Source organism: Molothrus aeneus, chromosome 6 (assembly GCF_037042795.1).
Source record: "Molothrus aeneus isolate 106 chromosome 6, BPBGC_Maene_1.0, whole genome shotgun sequence".
In the NCBI taxonomy this organism is placed as follows: Eukaryota; Metazoa; Chordata; class Aves; order Passeriformes; family Icteridae; genus Molothrus; species Molothrus aeneus.
Window position 1 is genome coordinate 58466251 of NC_089651.1, and position 25871 is coordinate 58492121.

At 38.6% G+C, this 25871-nt stretch overlaps 1 protein-coding gene across 1 annotated transcript in view; it reads right to left on the minus strand.

Moving 5' to 3' along the window:
• The window catches only part of KIAA0586 (KIAA0586 ortholog), a 107878-nt gene that overhangs the window by 70782 nt on the left and 11225 nt on the right, over nt 1-25871 (minus strand). Inside the window, exons 13-28 of the mRNA XM_066552357.1 lie at nt 25371-25443; nt 24726-24983; nt 24377-24551; nt 18508-18696; nt 17393-17580; nt 16121-16225; nt 14932-15012; nt 10531-10727; nt 10208-10329; nt 9441-9622; nt 6522-6681; nt 5703-5940; nt 4846-5087; nt 4385-4461; nt 2611-2745; nt 839-1022 (exon numbers count right to left, since the gene is read on the minus strand). Coding sequence (XP_066408454.1) covers nt 839-1022; nt 2611-2745; nt 4385-4461; nt 4846-5087; nt 5703-5940; nt 6522-6681; nt 9441-9622; nt 10208-10329; nt 10531-10727; nt 14932-15012; nt 16121-16225; nt 17393-17580; nt 18508-18696; nt 24377-24551; nt 24726-24983; nt 25371-25443 — 2606 coding nt within the window. The remainder of the gene's footprint in view (nt 1-838; nt 1023-2610; nt 2746-4384; nt 4462-4845; nt 5088-5702; nt 5941-6521; nt 6682-9440; nt 9623-10207; nt 10330-10530; nt 10728-14931; nt 15013-16120; nt 16226-17392; nt 17581-18507; nt 18697-24376; nt 24552-24725; nt 24984-25370; nt 25444-25871) is intronic.

The window sequence follows — 25871 nt, forward strand, 5'->3', positions numbered from 1 at the left end:
TAGAAAAGCAGCTGTTTGATCACTTTAATTTACACAACTTTTGATGAATCAGTGCAACTACATTTGTGTTGCAACAGCTTAGTAATTATTTCAGTTTAGTTTAAACATATTTAAAACCACAGCCAACAAAATAAAGACTTTCTGCATGCTTGCAGCAGCTACATGAAACAATTTTAGAAGCACATTTTCAGATAACAACAGAGAACCTGGTATAAAAAATAAGGAAGAGGAAGGACGGACCACTGCTTTCAGCACTACTTTCAACTGAAATAAAATAAATTTCCCTGCTTTACCAACAGCAACTCCCTGCTTTGTACAAGATGTGTGTGCCTCAGCTATCCATCTGGGAAAAAAATCAATTTCCATACCATTAGAGGAATATATGAAGCTAAAATATATTGCCATTTATGAGGCCCTGCAGAACCACCACGATGGAATGATAAAAGCAAAGAGGAGCAGGGCTGAGCAAGGGGACAGAGAGAGGCAGCTTGAAGTGCTGGTGCTAACACCTGTCCAATGGAAACTGCCTCCATCTGTTACTCACAACTGAATTTGACTTAAAAGAGTGAGATACACACTTTACAAGTTAACTTTTGTATAGGCAAATGGGTATTTGCCATGATTTTTATTCCAATTGTAGGAAATTGCTAAGAAGGGTGAAGACAAGGCTTGAATTAAATCCAATTCTTGAAAGAGGAACACTAATAGTTTCATTGTAGGAATTGCCTGTAAATATTGGATTTTGAATGTATGGTCTGAAATGATTTCAGATTCTGTTTTGGAAAATCCTCAGAACCCACATGAATAGCATAGGGAAGAAATAAGAATGTAACTGTACCTCCAGTTTGGACAACCTGCCCTGGAGATGCAGAACGGAGACCCTGGCACCATGGTCTGTTCCCAAAGCCCTGAGCAGCTGGGTGCTCCATGAAAATGGAATTTCCCATCAGGATCCTCTCCTGTGCTCTGGACAGCCTTGGCCTCTGACCTTCACTGAGCTCCCCAATGCTGCCATCAGAATCCTGCAGAGAACACCAAAACCACAGCACATGTAAAATCCCAGTGTGACTCTTCCAAACCCAGGTATTGTTTTCTAATTACATTAACCCTGAAAGCTTTTATAAACCTAAGTTTATTCTATTTGCATTGGATGAAGAAAACAAGCCATGGAGATATCATCTGGGTTTGAAATTGAGATCTACATTTATCAGAAGGACAGAAAAGAAACACTTGCAGCCAAACATCATTTATTCTGTTAGTGGTATCTCTACATGATCAGAACCTAAGCTACATTTTTAGCACATGAAGCCTTTGATATTATAGATTTGGCCACTGTTGACTGCCTGACCTTGAAAAATTGGCAGCATCTAAAAGCTATTGACTCTCTGCACTGTGTGTCAGATAAAAGCTTCAACTTTCAAGTAGCTTTGGAGGGCACTAAAAATAGGGATGTTTCCCTGGATCCTGACTTTTAAAGCTGCAGGTTAAACCCAGCTTGCTTCCATGTCAGAAAATAGGTGGAATAAATACACACACACACACGAACACACACACACACATGTGCACAGTATCACTCTAAGGCCATGCAGGGAACATCCAGGAGAATGTTGATTTTCCTCTAAAGGAGAAGAGACACCTTGCCAGAATCTGGGGGGAGTTTATGAATGCCTTGGATGGACAGACTGAGTGGTCTGTGACTATGGGAAAGGGAAAAAGCAAAGCAGAGCTGCATTTGTAACTGGCAGTGCTGATGAGAAAATGGCACTGCAATTAAAGGCAGACTTGGGAGTTAACACTGGAGAAAGCTTTTCACCAAGTCCAGCCACCAGAGCTCATTAGCAAAATAAAGACAAAGGAACAGCCAAGGAGGTGAGTCAAGTTGGTAATTATTTAGACTAAACTGACCAAGACAGAAGGAAGAAACTGCATATGCATCAGTAGCATCACAAAAAAGCAAGATCTGCTGTAAATAAATGTGTTCATGAACCATTGCTGCAGCATTCAAAGTTCATTTCCTTCAAACATTCCCCCAGCTATGTCAGTTAGAATGAACACCCAGTCCAAACTGTTATTTTCCAACACAGAAATAACTCAGATGTGTGACAAAAAAATTGTGATGCAGATAATTTCATTTTTCTGTGAGTCTCTTTTTTTTCTGCCAACTGAATTTTTGAGGTTTTGTTCCAAGATCAGTATCAACAGCATGTGCAAAGTACATGTAAACACTTGCTGAGTTGTTCTTCATAGCTCCCTAAAACACTCCTGTGGCTGTTAAGTGCAGTGTATTTGTACTGTTGAGCATTCCACCTTTATTGTTGAATGACAGAAAATTCCCTGGTACTCCAAGTGACAGGACAAACCTGGGACATGGGGACAGTCACACACCTGGAAAATGAGGTACATATGATGTACAGTTTGTTTATAACCCTGAGACTTCAGTGTTTCTTAAGGGTTTTACACAAGAATGAAGCCATTTGCAGCAGGGAATGAAGTGTATGAAGCGGTTCTACAGCCAACAGCAAGGATAAATTTGGGATATTTTATCTACTTTTGAGTAGGAAAGAATCATTTCAAAACTACTGTACTGGGAAGCCAAGGACTTTAAGTTACCTCTGAGTGCTCTATTCTTTCTTGTACAAAAACAGGTGCTTGATTTAATTTGGTTAAAAGAGCCAGGACAGGATCCCTGTGACAGCCTTTACCCATTCTCCTCACCACCTGCCCTTCACTTGGAGGATCATAATCCTAGAACAAAGAAACAAACAGAAAAATCCACATAACACATGCTCCAAAACTGGTTTTTGGTAGGAATTTGAATCATTCTTACTTTAGTTCACAACTAAGCTTTTTTTAACAGTAAGTTTCCACACTGAAACATTATGTCATGAAAATTCAAGCATTTAAAAATAAGGAAACAGATGACACACTGTTTTCTTTTACTCACAGACATGCACATTCTTTATTTGATACAAAAGACTGCAACACTTAAAGAGGAACAAGGCCCTTCAGATCAGGGAAACAGTTAAATCCTCACACATCCTTTGCTAGCAACAATCTGGCTGCAGAGCTGCTCTCACCAACAAGGAATTACCTTCCTCAACCAAACAGCCTGGATTGAGGATGGAGAAATACTAGGAGGAGGAGAAATACTAGAAGGAGAAGAAATACTAGAAGGAGAAGAAATACTAGAAGGAGCTCCAATGCAGCTGACAAAGAGAGGGAAGAACATCTCAGCAGGCCAATGTTCCTTTGATGAAGAGAACTTTAATTAAGTTGAATCTGTTATCAGAGTTTTAAGCCCAGAGTTTAGGGGAGAAGTGTGGCTGACAGAGGAGACCCCTGAAGATCTGCCAGTCCAGGGCAGTCTCACAACTGTGGTGGATGCTTTGGGGTGGTTCTGTGCAGAGCCAGGAGCTGGGACTTGATCGTTCTTGTGGGTCCCTTCCAGCCGAGGATGTTCTCTGGTGCTGTGACTGGAATCATGGATGTTCATGGGAAGCTCTGGGTAGGAAGAAGAGGCCAGAAGAAGGGGACTCCTGCTCCAGAACATTAAACTTGCCTTGTGGAGTTTGGGAGGGACTTCTGGAGGTTGTCTAGCCCAAGCCAGCTGCCCAAGGCAGCCCTTCTTTCAGTGTTTGGCCACTCCACAGTAAAAACATCTTCTATGTTTAAACCAAATTTCCTGAATTCCATCCTGTGTCCACTCCCTCTCATCTTTCACTTCTCTTTCTTCCTTACTTCTTTCCACTACATATTTATCCATTGGTAAGGTCCCCCCAGAGCTTTCTGTTCTCCATCATGTCTCTCATAATTTATGTCAGAGCTACATCTTACCAAGAGGCTTTACACAAAGTCAGAAAGTCCAGGCATTTGAGGAATACCAAAAGAGAAAGGGAATGGAGAATATCTTGACTTGGGAGGCTTCCAGAACCATGGACTACAGCAGACATTGGATAAAAAACTATTCTGATGTTTTAAGCAGCTTTAACTAACTCCAGCCTCAGCTAACCCACTTTAATAATTTAATCACGCAAGCAATTAAAAGATGGCTCAAAGCTGCAACAGCTCAGAGCATAGCAATGTTCTATTCTGTTTAAGATGCCTTAAAACTAGAAACAATAAAGAAATGAAAGTGTATAATAGCTATCTCTCACCTACAGAAGTATATGAATTATCCAACTTTTTTAAAACATAAATTAGTTTGGATAATGTGGTTTTTTTTTTCCTTTGGTGTTCTTAAATTCTAACACTCTTTGTGAGTAAGCAGTTTAAAAGTGTGAATTAAAAAAGTTGGTGAGTGAAAATGCTTAAAGCACATTCAATTCAGCAGGATGGCCAAGGTGGAGCCCACATTATCTCTGATTTTTATGAAAGAGCTCCTTACCATTTCATTGGCATCTCGGAGAGTACTGGACAAGCTCTCAGCCAGGTTTGGAAGAGATAATCCTCCTTCTGCTAAGGCTGAAAAATATTTTATGTTACAACTATTAAAAACATTCAAGTTACATGACAGAAAACCCAAGCCACATTCTTTAAGTGCAACACTGTGCTTTAGTAAATTTGGAAATCCCTACTGCTGGATGTCTATTGTAAAGACATATTTTGATATTTCTTTTCCTATTTCTTACACTTACACAATAACAACTCAGCACCACATGGTACTTAAGCAAGACAAGTCCCAATTATTTTCCAAGTTGATCTCATGACAAAAGAGCAGATTGAATATTTTTTTCTTTAATAAACAGCAGCATTTTGTTCAGTGACGGGAAAAAGAACAACAAGGCCTTGTCCATCTTTGCTACCTGGAAGTTAATAATTGCAATTCTGATTTCCACAGCTGGTTACCTGCTGCAGGCAATGGCTGTCCATAGGGGAAGAGCACCTCTCCTTCTGAGAGGGGTCTGTCTGTGGTCTCAGTCCCCGTGGGGGTGAGGCTGCTCTCCTGGCTGGACACCCCAGAGCTCACCGTGGGCACAGGGGATGGCACCTGGGCAGGGCAGGGCAGGGGCTCCAAGGGCCTCCCTGGCAGCTGCTGAGAGGGGAAAACCAAGGCCTCTGGTTCCTCATCATTGGCCACTGACATCTCCCTGCAAGGACAGAATGTGCACTGTGAATACACCCAGACACACCCAACAGTGCAGACCAACATCTTAATTCAACACTGAAAAGAACTAATTCTAGTTCTTTACTGAAAAGAACTAATTCTGAAAAGAAACTAATTTTGAACAATTTTTCCCAATGTGAGAGCACAGCATTTTACAGAATAGTTCAAGAGTTAACATAGTTAAATGTTATCTGTGAGTTTCTTATATTTAATAACTAAATGTATATATATAACTAAAAATTATAGCTAGCTATAACTAAAAATTACCATGTGTATTCCTAAGGAGGTAAGACAAAAATTTAAATGCTAATAACACAAGATTTCATTTTCACTCTATGTGATACTGGCAGGTGTAGCAATACAAGTTTACTAAGTACATTGCTAAGGAGGGCAATGAATAAGGGCTGATAAACCCTGAGAAAGGCCCTGAGTTCATATTTTTCTCTAAACTGCCCTTCAAGCAATTAAAAAAAATGAAAAGCCAATCCTGCTTTATCTCAAATGCATTTTTTTCTGACTTTTTGAGCATATCTGTAGAAAGAACATACATATTTCAGTTTTTAAGAAATGAGAAAATTGTGCAGCCTGTTGAACTCACACAGTCTCAGGACAGAATGGTTCTTCAGGGACAGGACTGGGGTTCTCTTCTTCCAGAGGAAGTTCTGCACCATCCCATGGGTTTGGAAGCTTTGGACTTTGCCCTTTTTCAGCTTGGGAGCCCCATTCTGAGACAGGAGGGCTTGGTGTGGCCACTGGGGGAGGTGTGGTGACAGGGGTGACCACAGGAGTGACCACAGGGGTGACAACGCGGCACATGGCAGCTGCAATCCCAACTCCTGCACGTGGGAAGCCAAGTTTCAGATCAGAAAGGAAAGCAGGAAGTCTGTATCAGGCAGAGAGAGTCAGTTCTACCAAGCACTTGCAGGTTTTGTGATACCTTTTGATAGTTACAAAGACTAGATTAAGAATTGCTTCTTTTAAGTACAGTGCTGGCACCTGAAGAAGTTAGAATAAAACCTCAATTTCTTCCTCAAGGGAGACTGCTCTGCATTTTAAAAAATCAAGCTGCTTTACTTGAAGAGTGTACATTTGATTAAATTAACATTACAAGCACAGGAAGGAGCAAAAGACAGCTATTTTTTCTGATGTGAGAAATTGTGGAGGGGTTGGGAGGGGTGGAAATCACACAGACCATAGAAATGTGCATTAATTTTCAAAATAGAACTGTTACCAAATAAAAGATGTTTGCTTTCTATATAAATTAGCCCATAAATTTTTGTAGAACATGAGTTTCCACTTGAATTATAGCCTCAAGAATATTTATCTTGAGAGATAACATTTCTTTGAAGAAGAAAATTAAAGGCAGTAGATTAAAGCATATTTGCTACTTCTAAACTTCAATTATTATTTTCAATACCTGTTTCTTTAATTTTTTCATGTCCATGAACATCCCCACTCATCTCTGGAGGAGATGGAGATGAATCTGGAGTTTTGACCTGAGGCAATTCTTTTTCTGAAGGTGGTGTTGGTGGTGGTGTGGCCTGGGGTGTTGGCACTGGAGTAGGCACAGGAGCCTCCTGAGGGGAAGAAAAATCATAACCACAATTATGATCTCAGTGCAGAATTCCTGCCTTCCCAGGAGCCCCAGAGAGAGCTGAGGAAGAGAGGGAAAGGCAGCTCATCACACAACAGCAACAGCTGCTGCTTGCATGGAGCTAACTCCTCCAGGAAGCTGCCCCAAAATTAATTAAAAGCAGTGAATTAAGCATTAAAATGATTAAATTAGGAAATCATTATGTATAGAACAGAACAGACTATTTCAGTTGGAACTATAATCATTATCCAGTTCAACTGCCTGACCAATTCAGGGCTGACCAAAAGCTGGAATTGTTGTTAAAGGCATTGTCCAAATGCCTCTGAAATACTGACAGGTTTGGGATACCAACTGTCAGAACCCTGGATGCTGAGAATTTTAAACTTTCTGTGCTAAAAGACCCACAAGGGAATCCTTTATTTGACCTGAAGCCATGGAAAAAGCTTCCAAAATTGATTGAGAGCACTGGGATTATGGGTGTGGAGTTTGAATAGAAGTGTGTAATATCACATGGTGGAAAACCTAGAGTTTAAAGTTTTAGAATATAGCAATATATATAAAGCAAGATAGAAGTTTTAAGGCAGTGGTTAGATGTTCTTCTTCACCTTCTTCTTCATGGGTTTGGGTGGTATTTTGTAATTAGTTAGAAAAGTCTGCATTGCAGACTGCAGGTGATCAGTTATTGAGTTAAAGGTGAAAATAATTTAGGTGTCATTTCTTAATTGGATAGTTTAGCCTTAAAAGACCTTGTAAAAAAAGATAGTGAGCCATTTTGTAGCTTGTTAGTAAGAATGCTTTAGAACTCACAACTTGTAAGACTGCAATATAAATAAGAAATAATAAACATTTGAGTCTGAACACAAAATATCATCTCAAGTGCTTTCAATCCCAACCTTAACAGAGGCAAAAAACCCCTAAAAACCAACATTTAATGATACCAACCACCTCTCCAGAAAGCCTATCCCATGTTTAACCACCCTCTTGATAGAGAAATGCTTCCTAACGTCCAGTCTAAATATGAATTCTATTATTATACTGATTTCAGATTTTAATAAAGCATTTGAGACAATGTTAAGAAAATATTTAATTACATGGATAAAATTGAGTCATTATGATGATTTTATGGTTAGAAGAACCAGCTAAAAGAAGATTACAAACAAAGCAATAACCAAGACAGCAAAGCACTAAAAGAAGCACAAACAGAATTGGGATGTTCCTTAAAAGGTGACAGCAATGGACATCAATCTGCCAAGCAAATATGATGGCTGCTGTTTGGCCTGCTGTGGAGGAATATGCTGGACCTCTGCAGGTGTTTCCCAGCCTTGTTTTCTGACATTTCATAAAGAAAACAAGGCAGTGAGGCTATAGGAAGACTTCCAGGCTAGTTTCTGAAGAGTATGTCCTCAGGCTGATGATTTTTATTATAATTTCTCATGGGAAGTGGAACCTGCAGGAACATTTGGCAGCTCACACCCAACTGTGTGACATCCTGAACACCAAAGAACTCAGTAACAGCTGAAATTCAGTTCTAGATAGGAAAATTCACAGTGGCAAGGGAGAAAACAAGAAAGCATAAACTACATATTCGAGAACTTCTGCTATGACCTGAGTACAAATGGAAAAAGAAGATTTCAAAAACTTTGCTAGCTATCCTTTAACTTGTGCTATCATGCTAAAAAATGTGGAAAGACTTTAAAAACATAATTAGCTACCTGAGATTCCAATAAAGGCAGGAGAGAATCACTACTACAGCTCAGGGCATTGAGGAAACCCCATCTTGGAGACCACATTATTATTAAAAATGTCTATTAGCATTTTAGTATTACCTGTGCTTGAAACCAATCTAAACTGGAAAACATCAAAGTGCTGCCCAACAGCAAGAGTCAAAAAATGGAGGATTGCTTTCTTTAGGCTAATCAAAAAAAGGCCAGAGAGGAGAAAATTCATCTCTTCAAGTGCACAAACATATATAGCAAGGAAAAGCCAACCACTTCAGCTAAAGGATATTTCAGTTTAAGCTGATAGAGAAACAAAAGGGAGATCAGTAAATGCAGAATGGGTAACAGAAGAGGTTTCTGAGCATCAGAAGAACATCAGGCCCTCCTCAATCTGTGATGGAGTGGAAGAGATGCTGGGGGGCTGAGATTGAGCCCTCAGCAGTAAAACCTTTACTTCTGCCTATAAAATCACCTCTTTGGCCCTTGCAGCAGGCAGGAGGAGATGTTTCAGGCCAACTGCACTGCAGCAGAACAGAATGACTGATCCCACTTTCAACAAAGCCTTCCATAGCTGGATTTCTAAGCACAGCAATTTCCACAAGCATCCCAAAGTCATTACACAACAGCAGATTGCAGCACAGTCATGTTGTTATCAAAGGAAGAGCCAGCTGTCATTTGATTATCAAAGGGAACACAGGAAATTATCCTGTATTACAGGAAGCTCTACTCATCAATTAAGCATTTATTCAAAACTACTGAAGTCAAAACTCAGAAAGAATTAATAGTCATTTTAACAGATCTTAAAGAATGGCTGCAAGCCCATAAGACCAAAAATAATATTGCTCTCAGCTTCCATTCCTTATTAGATGAGGAAATTAATTTTTTTTTCATCTCTCATTTGTTTGCAAGAAAGTAGAATGACTATTTTTGGTTGAAAATAACATGAGCTATCATTCAGCAACATGAAATTAAGTAGCAAGTCCAGCAGAACTTCAGCAGAAAAGCTTGAATAAAACAGACTTACCATCAGTGAGGTGGTGCTGGGAGGAGGAGGATCAGGAACTGCTCTCTGAGCCTGGCTGTCACCCAGCATGGTTGCAATGGTTTCACTGAGAGCTTCCTTTACAAAATTATTTATCATTTCTGAGTCCACAGGGACACCAGCATTGACAAAGAGCTGGAATCCTCCACCACCTGCAACTTCAGCTGAAAATGAAGGAATGTGAAGCACACAGCCAGGTCTCACTTCCTAAAATCCATGTACTGTACTGCAGCCACTCACTCTCTATGGAATTTTAAACATTCCTTTGCAAAAAGTGATTTTTTTTTAAACCTTCCAGATAAACAACAGCAGGGAAACAAATCAGGAGCATGAAAGAAGGCAACAGCAAAGGGCAGTGACATCACAGAAAAAATGCTTTTCTCTCCATTCTCCCACATTCATAAGAGAAGGAATTTTTGACATCTCTATTAAAAAAAGAAAGGCAAACAAACATTACAGGCTCAGCAAAATGCCAAATGTGATTTAGGTGGCCAATAACAGAAGGTCATTTGTACAGTACTGTCATTCTAATTTTTCTTTTTATTTTAGATAATTTCTTTCTAATTTCAATAGCCTTGTAACACTGGCTGTGTCTCCACATAATTTCAAGTGTGCACTGCAGCTTTTCACAGTTTCACTGGTTCAGGATTATCCACCTTTAGGCTGAGGCAACAGCCACCTACACAGCTTGTTAAAATCAGCCAAAAATGGAGCTAATCCATCTGCTGGGAACAATAATTCCTACTTACCAATGCCAGGGGTTACAGCCTCACTGTCTTCACTCCTCGTGGAGCTGCTAATGCTGGGCACTGCTTCTGTCTGAGCTGGGCACATCTCACTGATAATTTTTGCCATTATTTCTTGTTCCACCCTGGCAGAATAAAACCCATTTAAGTATCAGCAAACACCAAGACACCTAAAAGCACACAAAAGAGCATTCCTGACATAAAATGCAAGGCAGCTCAAAGGAGAATGGATAAGGGAATGGAGGCTAGAAAAAAGGGAAGGTTAATCAGGGAATCATTCCTTCTTCCATATATATTCTTTGCCACTTTGTTAAATTGCAACTCACCAATTTACCAACTTGTTTTCTATAGTTTCTCTCTTTTGAATCAGTTCTTCCAAAATATCAGCAGGCTGCTGAGGAGCAGAAGCCACAGGAGGAAACAAAGGACCATTGTGTTGTGGGGAGGCAACTTTAAACTGGCCATTAAGCTCCAGAACAGGCTCAAGGAATTCTGGAATTTCATCCTTCTCCTCTTCCTGATCCTAATAAATAAGCAGTAAATTAAGTTATGGTAGATTTCTGGAAGGCAATGTCATTGAAGTAGCTGTCAGGTTTTTTTCTTTAAGGAACGTTTGTGGATGTAGGACAGCACACAAACCACATTCTCCTTCCTCAGTGTGTTGCAGTTAATTGATACAACTCTAAGCCTAGCAAATCATAAATCTGTAGAGGCATAAAGCCATAGGAACTGCTCAGTAAAACATGATTTGGCTCATATTTCCTGCCTGTGCAGCACAGGGCAGGGAGCCAGTGGCAATGCTAATACTTGAAAAATTTACTTGTGACCTACGTCAGGTTTCTTTAATGTCCCACCAGAAATGTTCCTCCTCTAAACAAAAAACTTCAGAAAACATTCTACTTGTTACTTGTTGGGTTAGGGTTTTTTTGTTTGTTTGGGTTGGGTTTTGGTGTTTTGGTTGTTTTTCTTAAAATAATTCAAACTTGTTCTTTAAAGTCTCCACTCTGAAAAGACAAATTCACAAAAGTTAATGAGCATGTAGTCAAGCAAATCTCTAATGAACTTGCCAGCACTGAAAACTAGACATTAATAATTTACACATATGTCACAAGTGTGTTTACACTTCCATTAACTCCAGCTGCTGAAAGGTACAAGGTATTTCTGGGCAATAATTCAGAGAACCCTCACAGACATCTTGATTTTAATGTTAAAGTTCTAAAAGTTAGAGAAATTACTTGGTGAGTTAAAAGATTTGGGTTTTCCCAAAGATGCCTCCCTCCTTTTGCCCTGGAGCACAAACACACTACCAAGTCCCAAAAAGCAGCCACTGAGCCATCATACAGTAATGCCTCCTGATGAATGAGAACCTGCAGCCTCCACTTCTAATATTAAAAACAAATGTCTCTAATAGTAATATGACTCTCTAAGAAGAAAATTTGGCATGCCAAATGAAAGAGATGAGGAGCTGAGGCCTGATTTACCAGGGAGAAATATGTGATGGTGCATAAAACTCACTGTAAATCCATATTTACTAAGATTAATCTCCAACACAGTTAAAGGAGAAAAAAAGTCTCCTTTTGCCTTATATAAATTAAACTTACTTTCAACCCATAAAATAAAAAGATCCCATGCTATATATTATTTATGGAAAAAAAAGGAAAAAGTGAAAAGAAAACATGAAAAGAGAAGGAACAGAGAAAGGGGAGAAAAAAAGAAACATTTTCCTGTCTCCTTCCCCACCTCAGCATTAACACTTCTGCTGCCTTAACACATTTTAAAACTGCAGAGTCAGAGAGGTCCCTGATGGGTATTACACAAAGAACTGCTGGGTCTTTCTGGATCTTTAAATAGTGACAATCTTCAAAGCAGGGAGAAAAGCAGAATATGTGTATTTGGGTGCTAAACAAAGATTTTTAAACCATTTTAGGCATAGAAATGAGCAGAGAAGTTAAGTCAGAAGGCCCTGGGTGCCTTGCAAGCTGCTCAGCAGCTCATGCTGTTGGGATATGTGTGCTGAGAACAGTAATTCATTCTGACAGCAAATGTAAAGATGTCTTTGTCCAGCATTTCATTCTGTATTTTCCTCTGCCTGCATTACTCCATAAATTTTCTTTGATGTTGCCTATTTAATACCTCTGAAAGTATGCAAAATACAAACATCTGGAGGAAATAAAGCAAATACATACATCTTACATCTACTGAGTAACTCTGACAAACTTTTGCAGCTCTACTGCATTTCTAAAATATTTTATATTTTATAGCACACAAATCCATACTAATGCACAAAATCATATTCATTTGGGGGTGATATATTATCTCTGCTGAAATAAAAATATAATGTAATAGTCAGTATTTAATTATACAGATTGAACTTGAACATATATCAGCTTGTAGACCAATCTTGAATACTCTGCACTCAATTCTGCATTTGCTTCCCTGGGGACTGTTGAAAATATCTATCACAGCCCCCAATCAAAATATGGCATAAATTAGAAAGTCTTTCAGATATGATTGGAATATTAATCACTGTACTTTATTATAAAGTATCAAGACAAAATTCTATTTCCTAAATTATACTCAGATAATTAAAAAGAAAAAAGTTTGAAATTATTGGATGTTATAGATTAGTTTTGTTCCATTACCAAACATGTACATGCAGAGTCTTAATAAGGACTCCTGAAACTTAAGCCATGGATTTCTTCTTGATGGATTTCTAAAGGAATTCTCAGGAGCAAGGTCAGGCTGCATTGCAGGTGTCACCTGTGAGCTTTTGTCAGAAGAGTGAAGTGTAAAAATATCAATGTCCTGCCCAAGAGCATCAATGGGAAATGAGGGTTGAGGAAAATACATTTACATTTATAATACCTGAGCTCTGCAGGTTTCATATTTTGCTGTGGCATTCAAATTGGAAGCAAAAACTCTGAGAAAAAAAATCCCCTACCTTGCAATTAGGGCATATTCAGAGTAAAAAGTGCATTTAATGTGAAATCCCAGGGAGTTTGCTGAAGGAACTGCAGGATGTGGCTGCTTGTAAGAATTTGAGAGCAGACTCAATCAATCTGAGAGCTGAGCAAGTTTCTCACTCTGAAATAATCCCAGGATGGTTTGGGTGGGAAAGGACCTTCAAGACATTTTGTCCCAAACCCCTGCCATGGGCAGGGACATTTCCACCAGACCAGGCTGCCCCAAGCCTGTCCAACCTGGCCTGGAGCACTGCCAGGGAAAATAAACACAGAAAAAGGGAACAGAAACAAAGAAAAAAGGAAGATATTTCACACAAATACTTATCCTGCTCAGTCCTAACAGAATTAAGCTTTCATAATAAAAGGAGAGTGGGGGGAAGATAATAAAAGCTATTTTTTTGTATAGCATTTCATGCACATATTTTCATGAATCTGAAGACTCTTTTATAACAATAACTTTGCTTTCTTTTGATGTCTTAAATATCCCTGCCACTCCAGAGACTGATTTTATGCTCCCCCATTGTGTTTGCCTTGCACATTTTTAAGAACATTGTCTGTGTGGTCATAGGCCAAACATATGTTTCACTTGGAACAATTTTGGTATTGTGGTTAAAATATATCCCATTGCCAAAACTAAAAGATAAAAGCAATCCAGGGAAAAAAAAAAAAAAGAAAAAATAAAAGATGAGTAACTATTATTCACATAATAAAAATTTAACATTGCAGCATTTTTTGATAGTTCCTAAAACGATTTCTTTAAAGCTTTTTTCTTGTGCTAACAGAAGAACAACGTCCACAGAGATTTAACTCCTCCCCTCCAGTAACACAAGGTAGTTTTGAAACTATAAATGAATCAAGCATTTACACACTTTTGATAGACAAACCATCAGATTAGGGCTGTTTTAATGAACTGATAGTGTTAAATGATTAACTCATTTAAAAATAAATCTATCTGTAAGCACTAGGGTTAATATTTGATGTACACTCTAATCCTGGGATCAGGAAGACGTAGAAGTAAAAAGAATGAATTTTGGGGGAAATTTTGATTACACACAGTGAGTTTTGTTCAGTAAAGTGAAATACAGGCTGGTTCACCAACCTTTTGTTTCTCTGGACCCCCCAGACAAGAGGTCAGCTAACCAAGGAAAGAATTTGCTACCTGAAAAAATTAAACTGTGAAAGAGGATCTCAAATAAACCTGTGTTACCATAAACAACTACACTGTTGAGAATTTCTTCTAAAAATCTCATTCTAACCCTGCCCTCTGTGAATTTGAAGCCATTCCCCCTTGTCCTGTCACTCCAGGCCCTTGTCCCAAGTCCCTCTCCAGCTCTCCTGGAGCCTCTTTAGGTGCTTCAAGGTCTCCCCAGAACCTTCTCCTCTCCAGGATGAAGAACCCTAGTTCTCTCAGCCTGTCACTATATTCATTACATGCAGAGTTTTAAATTGTAAACTCTAAGTCCTATAATTACTGCTGATTTTAGAGAAATACTTGTATTTCTAGTGGATTCTAACATATCCAAATAAAAGCTAATTTTAACTTTTTACTCAGATTTTTCAAAAGCTTCTGTACTCACCAACACACAGTAATTTCTAATATCCTCTATAACACTGTAAACAGTTCAGTATTGCTCACAAAGTGTACTTTTAAAGCTGCTAGGAAAGCAAAATAGTTCCTTTACATTGTGTTTCCAGTTTTGACAGAATAATATAAAACAAATATAAAAACAATAAAAGGAAAAGACACCTGGGCAATGGGGTTACCTGTGTGACATCAGTAACATCAATGAAGTTAGCTCCTGGAAGCTTTGTGTCCTCCTCCTCACTGTGGATTTCTTCTGGAGTCTAACAAAGACAGATTGCAGTTGTTAGGTATTTCATCTTGGGGGGGTGGAAATGCATTAGCAGAAAACCTTCATGACAAGAATCAATTAAATCACACCTTCCACTATCCCAGAGTGCTCCAAGCCCTGTCCAACCCAGCCTGGAACACTTCCAGGGATCCAGGGGCAGCCACAGCTCCTCTGTGCCGGGGCCTCAGCAGCCTCACAATCAAAGATTTCTTCCCAATATCCCATCTAAACCCACCCTCTGTCAGTTTGAAACCATTCCCCCTTGTCCCTACTCCTGTAAATAGTCTCTCTCTTTCTTGTAGGGTCCCCTTCAGGTACTGGAAGGCTGCAATGAGGTCACCCCAAAGCCTTTTCCTCTCCAGGCTGAACAATCCCAATTCTCTCAGCCTTTCTTCATAGGAGAGGAGCTCCATCTCTCACTTGCTAGGATGGACTGATAGAATTTTCAATACAAATCACTATTTTTGGCCACAATCTCTGTCTGATTCAGTGAATACCTGGATCACAGGACTCTGGAGGACCTAACTCCTGAAGTCAGGAAAATGGAATGTACAATAACTACACAAAAATAATCCCCAAGCCTTCACACCCTCTGTCCTTATCACTCAGCACACAGCAGAGCTGCACAAACCCTTTCTTGCTGCTCAGATCAAGATTAAAAACACTTCTGAAAAGCTGTAGGGAAAGAGAATAGAGTGGCCACTGCAACACCACAGGCTGCTGGGCTCAGTGCCCACACCACTGAGCACTCCAGAAGAACCAAGCAGCAGAGAGAGGGATGAGGAACATCCTCAGAGCACTGAAGCCAGTAAAAACAAGACAGGCATGGGCCAACAGGGATTATAATTCTTTACAGGACACAGGAACATTGTTTTTCTTAGAGTTTTACCATGGTGATCATTTAATCTTGGCAGAAGAGTGTCTTTCTACAATTTTTCATTTTCTTAAACAAATACCTTGTACTATAAATTCTTTAAAGGAATTACTCCATTTTTCCTAGAACTGTCTCATTTCTCTAACTAAAGAAAGACAATGAGAACTTTGCAGCAATTTAACATATTCTCCTTTTGAGTAAGTTGGAATTCCCAGACAATCAGTACCTGTATTACAGCATTGACAGGAGGGAGCAGAGGCTCAGAGCTTGGAGGAACAGGACTTACAGTCCTGGTACTTGAAACACTGTCAATATCAACATTTGGTAACACCTAGGACAGGAAAAAAAAAAAGCATCAATATAAAAATATATATATTAGCTTGGCTATTATCATTGAACTTTTTAGATTGTTTTTCTTCCACCTGTTTCTGAACAACTAAAATTCAGTGCTCTCCTTTTCTCATGCCTGTATCTGATATCAACTTGGTTCTGAAAATCAAATTACAGTAATGTCACAAACTAACACCAGAAATAGTCACCTCTTCTCTTGCAGTACCTGATTTCTCCTGTTCTCTAATCCCCTGACACTTTGTCTTGCATGGAACAGAAGGGGAGTGTAGCTGTAATAATTATCTAAAATAGTCAGAGCAGAGGTGTGTTGGACCTGCAATCAGTTTAGAAGATTAAAATATAGTTTTTAATCAAGGCATGTCCATTACAGCATTAAAATGTGTTCTATTTCTGCAAAGAACAAAGATTTCAATGCTTCATTCCTTTGGGAAAAGAAAAATCACCTTAAATATTTAAGAAGTGGGTGAAATAAGAGCAAAATGCAGGTGGGTGGGATGAAGTGACACAGGAAGGGAACAAAGCACAGAACACCCTACCTGTGTTTAACTCTGAGTTCCATGAATCATTTGTGTCTGAAAGGTGTGTGGGGGAGTGGGTGCAGTCTCAACAATTGGAATCCAACACAATGAACATGGAAGAAACATTCACTTCCTTGACAACAGACTCGTGTGAAAAATGAAAACAAACCCCAACCCACGAGGTAAAGACTGCAAGGGTTGATTAATCAGGAGTGAAACCCTTGGGTTGACAATCATGCTTGAAACAGAAATCTCAAAGGCCAAAGCAATCATCCAAGAAAACTGACATTTATATTTATACTTTTTTTTTTTTATTCCAAGTTTGTTCTGGCTCAAAAATCTCATTAAAAAAATAAAGAAAATGTGACAAAAATTTTACAAATGCCCTGCATAGGCGACTTAGGGAAGAAATAGCTTTCTGTTTTGGCCAAATAATAAAGATAATTGTTTAAATATGAACAAATATATTACTATAGCATGAGAACTGCTTGGTCCCTCCATTCCATATTTTTCTAATTCTTATTGGAAACCATCTACTGATGTCCAGCTGTGTTACTGATGGATCAGGCTGCCTACAGACAGCACTCATTCAAATAAACAAACAAATCATCATCACCGGTGACATGTACCTGCACAGAGAGCTGAGGTGGCTCCTTTTTCTCTGATCTCATCTCTATCACAGCTATATTTGGTTTTTTTGCCTCGACTGGAGGCTTTGGTGGCACTGGAGGAAGGGAGGTTGTAACTGTGACAGGGTGTGGTTTATCTATGATTACTCCAGCAGGCTGCACTGATGTGTTGCTGCTTTGGGTTTGACCTAAAGACAGTTGAAAAACAATCAAAACTTCATATATCCATCTCCAAAGGCAGTAAATTAATAAATTTAATAATTAAATTATTAAATTAGTAAATTAATTAATTAAAATTATATTCTGTGTGTTTCTAGATTCTGTGTGCAATTACAGAGCAATTAAAAAGCCCCCTATTAACATTAACTAAACTACAGTTATTCACCAGCTAATTTTAAGCTTTCCTAGCAGAAATTGTCAACTCAACACTAGCTGTTTTTAAAATTATTCATTTTTCTTGACTCTGGTGACACCTAGTGCTGAAAAGAAGAATTGTGTTTGCCATTCAAAAACTACAGACCATCACACCCCAAGGTCTATTACACTTGGTGTAACAACCCACAAATTTTTGTCTGAAACAGCCTTAAAAAAAAAAAAATTACCTTATTTCAATGCCTATATAATACTAATCCTTCTCAAAACAAGCCCTGTAGAAAGGTTCTATTGAAAGCCTAAAAATCCAGAAGTCATGAGAAGGAATTTACTGTGCTTGGCACAGTCCTACTGAAATTGCTGGGCTGAAGTCATTGCAAAAGTTGAATCCAAGGGTGAGTGATTCAGTTCCTGCTTTGGATACCAAACTGAAAGCAAGAACATGAAGCCTAAAACCAAAATGAATCAAATCAGGTACAGCTAAACAAGCAATTGCTCTGTCAAGGTGTCACCAGACATCCAGCATGGAGGGTGAGGAAAACCAGAACATTTTCAACTGATCCCTCAGATTTCCTATGAGAAGGGCAGGTACAAATCTCATGGAATGGTTTGGGTTGGAAGAGATCTTAGAGATCATCTAATCCCAAGCCCCAAACCACTGACTTAAGAAGATAAAAGTTATATTGCCATGACACAGCAGTGATTAACCTGCACAGAATCTACTCCAGGTTATTTTCTCCTACCTAGAGGAATAGCCATGGGGATGAGGTGGCCTTCCAGGGGACCAGAGGCAGCAGGGACATCCTGTCTGGAACTGAAGAGGTACTGGCTCTGCTGGGCAGGGGCCAACACAGGATTCTTCTTCTTGGGGCTGCTGATGACCTTCTGTGTGTGAAAACAGGTCTGGGTCCTTGCTGACTTCACCTTTGTGCCTGAAACAAGAGCACACAAACTGGAAAGGTCACAAAGCGTGCCCAAACCCAGTGACAGCACTCTATGAATAAATATATTTTTTCATATATTTATTCTATTCAACATTCTATGAGTAAATCTATTTTTTCACTGAGCCAAGCCTTCCTACTGAATCCACTGCAAATTTTTTGCTGTGGGATGGAGGGAATGAGGGAGGGAGTCCCAAAGGGCAGAACCTGAAAGTGCTATAGGTAGATGATAGATAGATGTCTTGGTGTTGGCAGCAATGAAGGAGTTAAAACTGCAATTTTAAGTTGAATCTAGCAGATAAGGCCACAGAAACACAAAAAGGACCAAAGAACAGCAGTAAGTTGGAATGAAATGTGTGATTTAACAGCTAAGAAGAAATCCATGATTTAAGTTTGAAATTTGGAACTGAATGTGTGATTTAGAAGCTAAGAAGAATTTAGGTTTGAAATGCAGCCACAAAAGTGACAGGTGGTCAGAGGAACAGGTATAATCTGTAAATTCCTGCTTTAACAACTCAGTGCTACTGCAAAATCAAGCCAAAGCTAAAACCCAAAAGTCCTGACTTCTGTCATCAAGTAAATGCTGATTTTTTTGTCACAACTTTTCAGCCAGAAGTAATTTATATGTAAAAATGTCTTAAACAAAGAGCAGAGGAAAGCATTTATTGCAATGTGCATCTGTCACCATACAGTCATGCAAGGTCTTACTCAACTTACAGCAAACAATGGATATTATAAGGAAATTATTAACTTTAATACAAATGGATAAAACTGCCTGAAAATTCCCCCCAAAAAGGTGTCAACAATTGTCAATCAGGCAGAAGTGCTTCTACTGTTATTTTGTAGGTGTTAGGATAACGAATTTGGAAAGAAACATGGTGATAACCAACTCCATGCCTTTATTACAGCCAAAAAAATGTCATTTTACTCCTCTGTTGTCTCTAATAACCACCTCCCTGTACCTGCAGCCAGTTAACACAGGGCAACAAGCACTTCTCAGCTCTGTTCACATTTAAGAGCCTCCTAATTAATTGAAGAATGAAAGTCAACGATTATAAAATATAGGGATAATAAAGATGGATAATGTGACTTTTGTCAGATGCAGACAAGCAGATAAGGCAGCTCACTCATAAAGTGGTATTTTTGTACAGACAGATTATGGGTTGTAAGCCTGGAAACAAGAAGAAGTCATAACTCCTCAGTGAGAAAACACAGGTCAGAGAGAAGCATCTCTAGAAAAGGGTTTGTGGTCATGGTGGGTAAGTAATGGAATGAGAAATCACAACAAAATGCTCTGGTCACCAGGATAAATGTGAGCCCCAGATGTCTCAGCAGAGTGCCTGAGATGGAGCAGGAGAAGCCTTCCATAGATGAAAACATCCATAGATGATTGCACTGCATTCAGCACTGATTCTGTATCTCTGCAAATATTTAAATAGATTAGACATTAACAGGCACTCTTCACTTTTTAAGGAAAAGTCACCTGGAAAATGAAGTAGCTGGAAACTGAAGCCAAAACCTCACTACAAATCAGATAATAAATCTGAAATGTCCTGTTTGCTTTTGAAGCACAAGGTGTTTTATCATGGGAAGAAGCAGATTTTCTTCTGTTTTTAAATAATGAGCTTGTGCCCTTCTGCAAAGCACAGGTTAGCCAAAAAAACTGTTCTGCAGTCAGACAAATGGCTGGACTCTGTAACATAAATAGATACAGCTCAGAGGCTTGTGATTTAGAAGAGGTCATACCACATGATCTAACAGTCCCCCTTGGCCTTGAACTTTTGAGTAAAAGCAGAAATTGGCAGTGTATCTGTAATGCTGCCAACTTGTAAAAACAAGGGTTTCTCAGTGAGAATGATTAAGTACTGTATACACACAGCACCTCATTTTAATTGCTTGCAACTTTTCATTTTTCCCTGCAAAGTTTATTTGCACTGGGCAGAAACTACACATTTAATTAAACTTAGCTTTAAAAAAACCAGTGTTTTACATGTATTTATCAGTTCATATTATGCAAGAAAATAATTCCAGGGTTTTTTTTAAAAATGATCTCTTACTCATAAAAGTGCTAGTTGAATTTTTTTCCTAACTTCCCATAAGAAACTAAGCATTAGTCACCATAGTTTATTTGCAAAGAAAATGGCTGAGAGTTATAAAATGACTGAAAAGAGACTGTCCAGATGGCCATTTCAGTCTTAAATAAACATCCTTATTCTAACACTAATTTAAAACAAGCTCAGTGCACTGCTCTAACAAAATAGAGTCATTTAATGAGTCTGGATTTTTCAGCCAATCAAACCCAAGGCCAAAGATTTCCAACCTTTTGAAGCCTTTATCACCTGGTACATCAAGGCCAGGAAGGGAATCCGTGGGTGCAGATCTGTGAAGGGAAGAACTCACCATGCCTAATGTGAAAAAAGATTTGTTTATTTCCTTCTTTGTTTGTTTTTTTAAAGAACCTGGTGCTTTGAAGTGCTCATTCAACCTTGATGCATTTTATTTACACTCCTCCTACAGAGGAGCACAGAACTGTTCCTGATTTTATTATTTATACTTTGCTTTGCCACAACAGCTCCTTCCAGAACAGCAGCCCCCAAAATGATTGAACTGTTTTGTCTTTGTGAAACCCATGTGAAACACCAGGGATTATTTTTCCATTTTATTGGCACGGTAAGGAAAGGACAAAAATGAAGCAGTTTGATCAACAGTCTTACCAAGAGGCAAAGATAAATAATGCCAGTGTCAAACAAACCTCAGTCTCAGTTGAAATCAGAAAGTTTGGGAATAGGACACACTCAATGGAATGATGCTCCTTTACACAACATGCAAAAAATTCCATTTTTCCCTCAGATAAGAACACAAGGAGGTGTCTTATTTTATTTACTGTCAGGATAGAGACAAGACCATAACTTCCCATAACTCCAGCCTGATGTTAAATAGAGAAACAAATTTTATGGTGGCTTTACTGTTGCAAACTGATGTTTTTCTCTGCAGCATGACTTCATGGCTTGGAAGGGAAGCACTCTGGGAAAAGGCTATCCAGAGTTCACTCTGCGTTCTCCAGCAAAGAGCTTTGAAGCTGTTTGTCACACACAGGAGTTCTGCAAGATTGAAGGCAGCATTGATCCAGTTTTCCCTTTCATTTCTATTTGCACCCAAGAGTAAAAAGCTGAAGCACAGGAGCAGCTCATTCCAACTGCACAGAACCTTTCATTTCACTGACACCGCTGAATTTCAGCTGGTGGTTTCAAATGATCAAATGACCTATTTGTTATAATTAGATTGGGAAGGGGGACACTCTTTTCTGCCACTTCACAAGATATTGTTTCTGGAATGATGAAATTGGCCTTCCTGGAAAGGTTATGACCTTCTGTAAAGGACAAGAGCCCAATAAATAGAGAAGAAAATTCATTTAGGACTCAGCAAAAGCAGAACTGCTGATTAAATATTTTTAAAGATGTGCCTGTTCTCAATCCAAACCTTAGTGGTCACTGTGTCACTGTTATTACTACCCTAAGTGCTTACTAGCACACATTTCACCCAAGAAGATCTATACAGAATAAATTAAATTATGGGTGTACAGCACAGCCAATAGTCAAAACCAGTGTTATATCATGCTTCAAGTGATACAGTATTTTTCACCAAAGAAAAGACATCCAAAAGGGGGCAAAAAAAATACCTAACTCACAAGGCTGGTAGTTTTCATGTGAGCTTTTAAAAATCTGGTGAGTTTTGAAAAGTTTTCTAGGTTTTTGCCAGGACTATAACCCATATTTTCCAGGAGGGTGCTGAGAATTGTGAATATTTTCTACCAATAACACTTTCTCTTCACAGATCACAACTGGGCTCCAGCTGTGTAAGGAAAGTGCCCTAAAGACCAGGTCAGGCCAAACAAGAGATCCTTGTACAATTTGAGGACTCTCCACTGTGGATGTACATCATAAGCACAGAATCACAGAAGGGTTTGGGTTGGAAGGAACCTTCAGGACCAAGCAGTTCCAAACCCCTGCCATGGGCAAGGACACCTCCCACTAGACCAGGTTACTCAAGAATATTAAAATAAATAAATAAAATTTAAAAAATAAAAACAACAAAAATAATAACAGCAATAATAATAGTAGTAATAATAATATTAATAATAATAAAATCCCCAGCCTCAAACCCCAGCACTGCCTGTCTTCAGAAACACAGATGTTTTACACCATCCATTGCAATGGCCTAAAGCCATGATTTCATCAAGTGACTGCCTTCTGATGTTCATCTCTCATATTTCACACAGAATGTAATGTTTTGACAGCTGTAATAAAAACCCAGGCAGCATTTTTAAACATGGCATTTAAGACTGCATCAAGAGTATTTTCCCTGCATGGGTAGCAACAGCCTAAGTGCAAGAAGCATGGAGGGAGCCAGTTAATATTTTTCCATGGATGCACATCCTGTTAACTCCATTGTGCCCACCACCACCTTAATCCCCTCTTCCTCTTAAGCCTCTCTCCCATCTCCACACTTTCCCTTCATTATTATCTTTTTTCATGTCATTTCTCCCCAGTAAAATGATCCACATTGCTTTTTTTTTAATACCAGTTAAAGATTCTTCTCAATTTTTGCATTAAGGGGGGGACACTCTTACCTGATTTGCATTAAGAATCAGGTAAGTTTTGAAAAGGTAATTAAGAAATAAAACAGATCCAATTAAAACATTACTAACTCTAGATGAAGTTTATCTACACTGTGTCAGATCTCATATAGTCTCCCTTTGGAATTATTCTTACACATTTTTAATAGGTTAGAAAATTAGGACCCTCTTATCCTAACACTTTGCCAACAAAAATAATGAATAGAATTCATTATTAATCAACTAATAACCTTTATCAATTAAATAACCTTAACAAGCTATCACAGAAAGGATTTCTACTCATAACTCTAACTGGAAGAAGAAAAAGGAGTTACTTGCACTTAGTGAACTTAACCAATGATTCTGATTACATCTTTCACTATTTTCATCTTCACAGCCACATATTTAATTCTTCATATTTCAATTGATGCATTAGAAACAGGAAATTAAATATCAGACTTCCTTCAGTTTTCAAGTCTCAGTACATTTCTGAACTCTGAATGAATTAAATATGTAAATGAAGAATCACTGGATAAACCTGACACAAAAAATACATCTCCCAGTGACATTTATCAAAAATTAAGTTTCTTTTTCAACACACTTGCTTGTGATTAATTTTAGCAATTCAGCTCATTAAATCTTGTACAACAATAAATACATACTAGTACACTTATCATATTTAGAAATAAGTGTTTATTTGACAATCTAAAATAGGTGAGACACATTAAGCAAAGTTGAAAAACTTCTGATATTTTTTAGTTTTGAAAAGAGGATCTTAAACAGAAATAAACTATTTCAAATGAACAGGACCTACAACAACCATCTAGTCCAACTGCCTGACCACTTCAGGGCTGACCAAAAGTTAAATTAAAGGCATTTTCCAAATGCCTCTCAAGCCCTGACCAACCTGAGGCAGTGACCACCTCTCTGAAAAGCCACTGCATAAGCTTTACATTGAAGAGGAGATGAACTAAAATTAACAGATTCATTTCCACAAGGAATTCCTGGTAGAAAAACAGGGAAGGAAAACCTAGTTCCCATCAAAGAATCACTTACCTCTAACAGTCTCTATCAGCTTGGGTCTGGCAAGTTTAGATTTGGGAGAGGGAGAGTTGAATCTCAGGTAGGGTCCTTTCTTAAGCGTGCTCCGGCGCCCATGGTAAATGGGTTTGCCATAAACTTGAGACAGATAATCTTCATTTTGCACCAGTGCAGTTCCACCTACAGCTCCCTGATGGACACCAAAAAGGAAAAAAAAATTAGTTTACAATACTTTTTTTATGGAAATTGGAGCAGGACAGAGCTATCACTTTCATTTTGAATTACTACACCTGCACACACCATTTTTCATGTCAATGCTGAACAGTTTTTGCCCAGAAAAGAAACCAACTACTTGGCAACTCACATCTGCCTTTCTTTCTTTGCTTTGCACATTTTCAGAAAAGTAAGTTTTAAACTTCTGTTTCCTTGTGTTATCTTCCACCTGCTTCTGCAATGGCTGAGCTGGAGGTGAAAGCTTTTTTGTCAAGCCTCCTTGGATCTTCTCAGCTTTCTCTTTAGTTTCTTTCTTGGTCTTCACAGCCCTGAGGTTTTGGCCTCTCTTGTTCCATGGGGCTTTTTGATTGTATTTCCCTTGTTCTGAATCACTTCTTGCCATTTCAGCCTAAATAGAAAACATAAATGTAACAAATGGAGATTTTTGTCTTCAAGGCTATCAGCAGAGTGTGTGGATAACTCTGAAACTCTGAGAAAGGGCCTGTTTTTCATGTTAGCCAGCAAGTGAGACCAGGGATTTTCATTACACAACTACAGTTTTAAAACAGAGGTAAATATTTTATTATTTTTTATTTATTTATTCATTTATTTTATTGTTATTTATTTGTTATATTTATTTTACTATATATTTTGCATGCTAGCAATAATAGGCAGCTTTCTCCTGTTTTCAAGAGGCGAGTAAATCACTTTACTGTGGACATGAAAGAACAAGGCAAGGTGGAAAACCACAAAAACCTGAACTCACAAAAATTGGAACTCATTTTCCCAGCCCTACCTGGATTTCCTCACTGATTGCCCTGATCCACTCATCCACAGTCCTTCGGATACGAATCTCCTCCAGGACATCTCTGAAACAAAAGAAAGAAACAATTTAGGTTAGAGCTTCTCAAATTGCACAGATTTGTTCCTGGGAAAGTAGTCACCTTTAAATGCTCTAAAAACAGAAGTTGAGAACACAGACAGGGAGATTCTGCACCTCTACACTCCCCAAAAGGCACCAGTCCCAACCCCAAATCTCTTCTTGTATGGTGCCACCTGCAAACTCCACTCTCTGCTGGTAAATACTGACATAATTACAAATATTTTAGGAGTAAGAGGCTGCCATGTGTCACTTCCTACTTTGATCACAACGGAAAAAAACAAGAAAACAAAAATATTCCAACTTAACAAAAAAGCAATGACAAATTACTACATCCTAAAAAGATAATGAGGGCAGGTAACATGCCTCAAAAAAAAACCCTTATACATAGAGAATAACTACCTTCCCCAGGAAAAT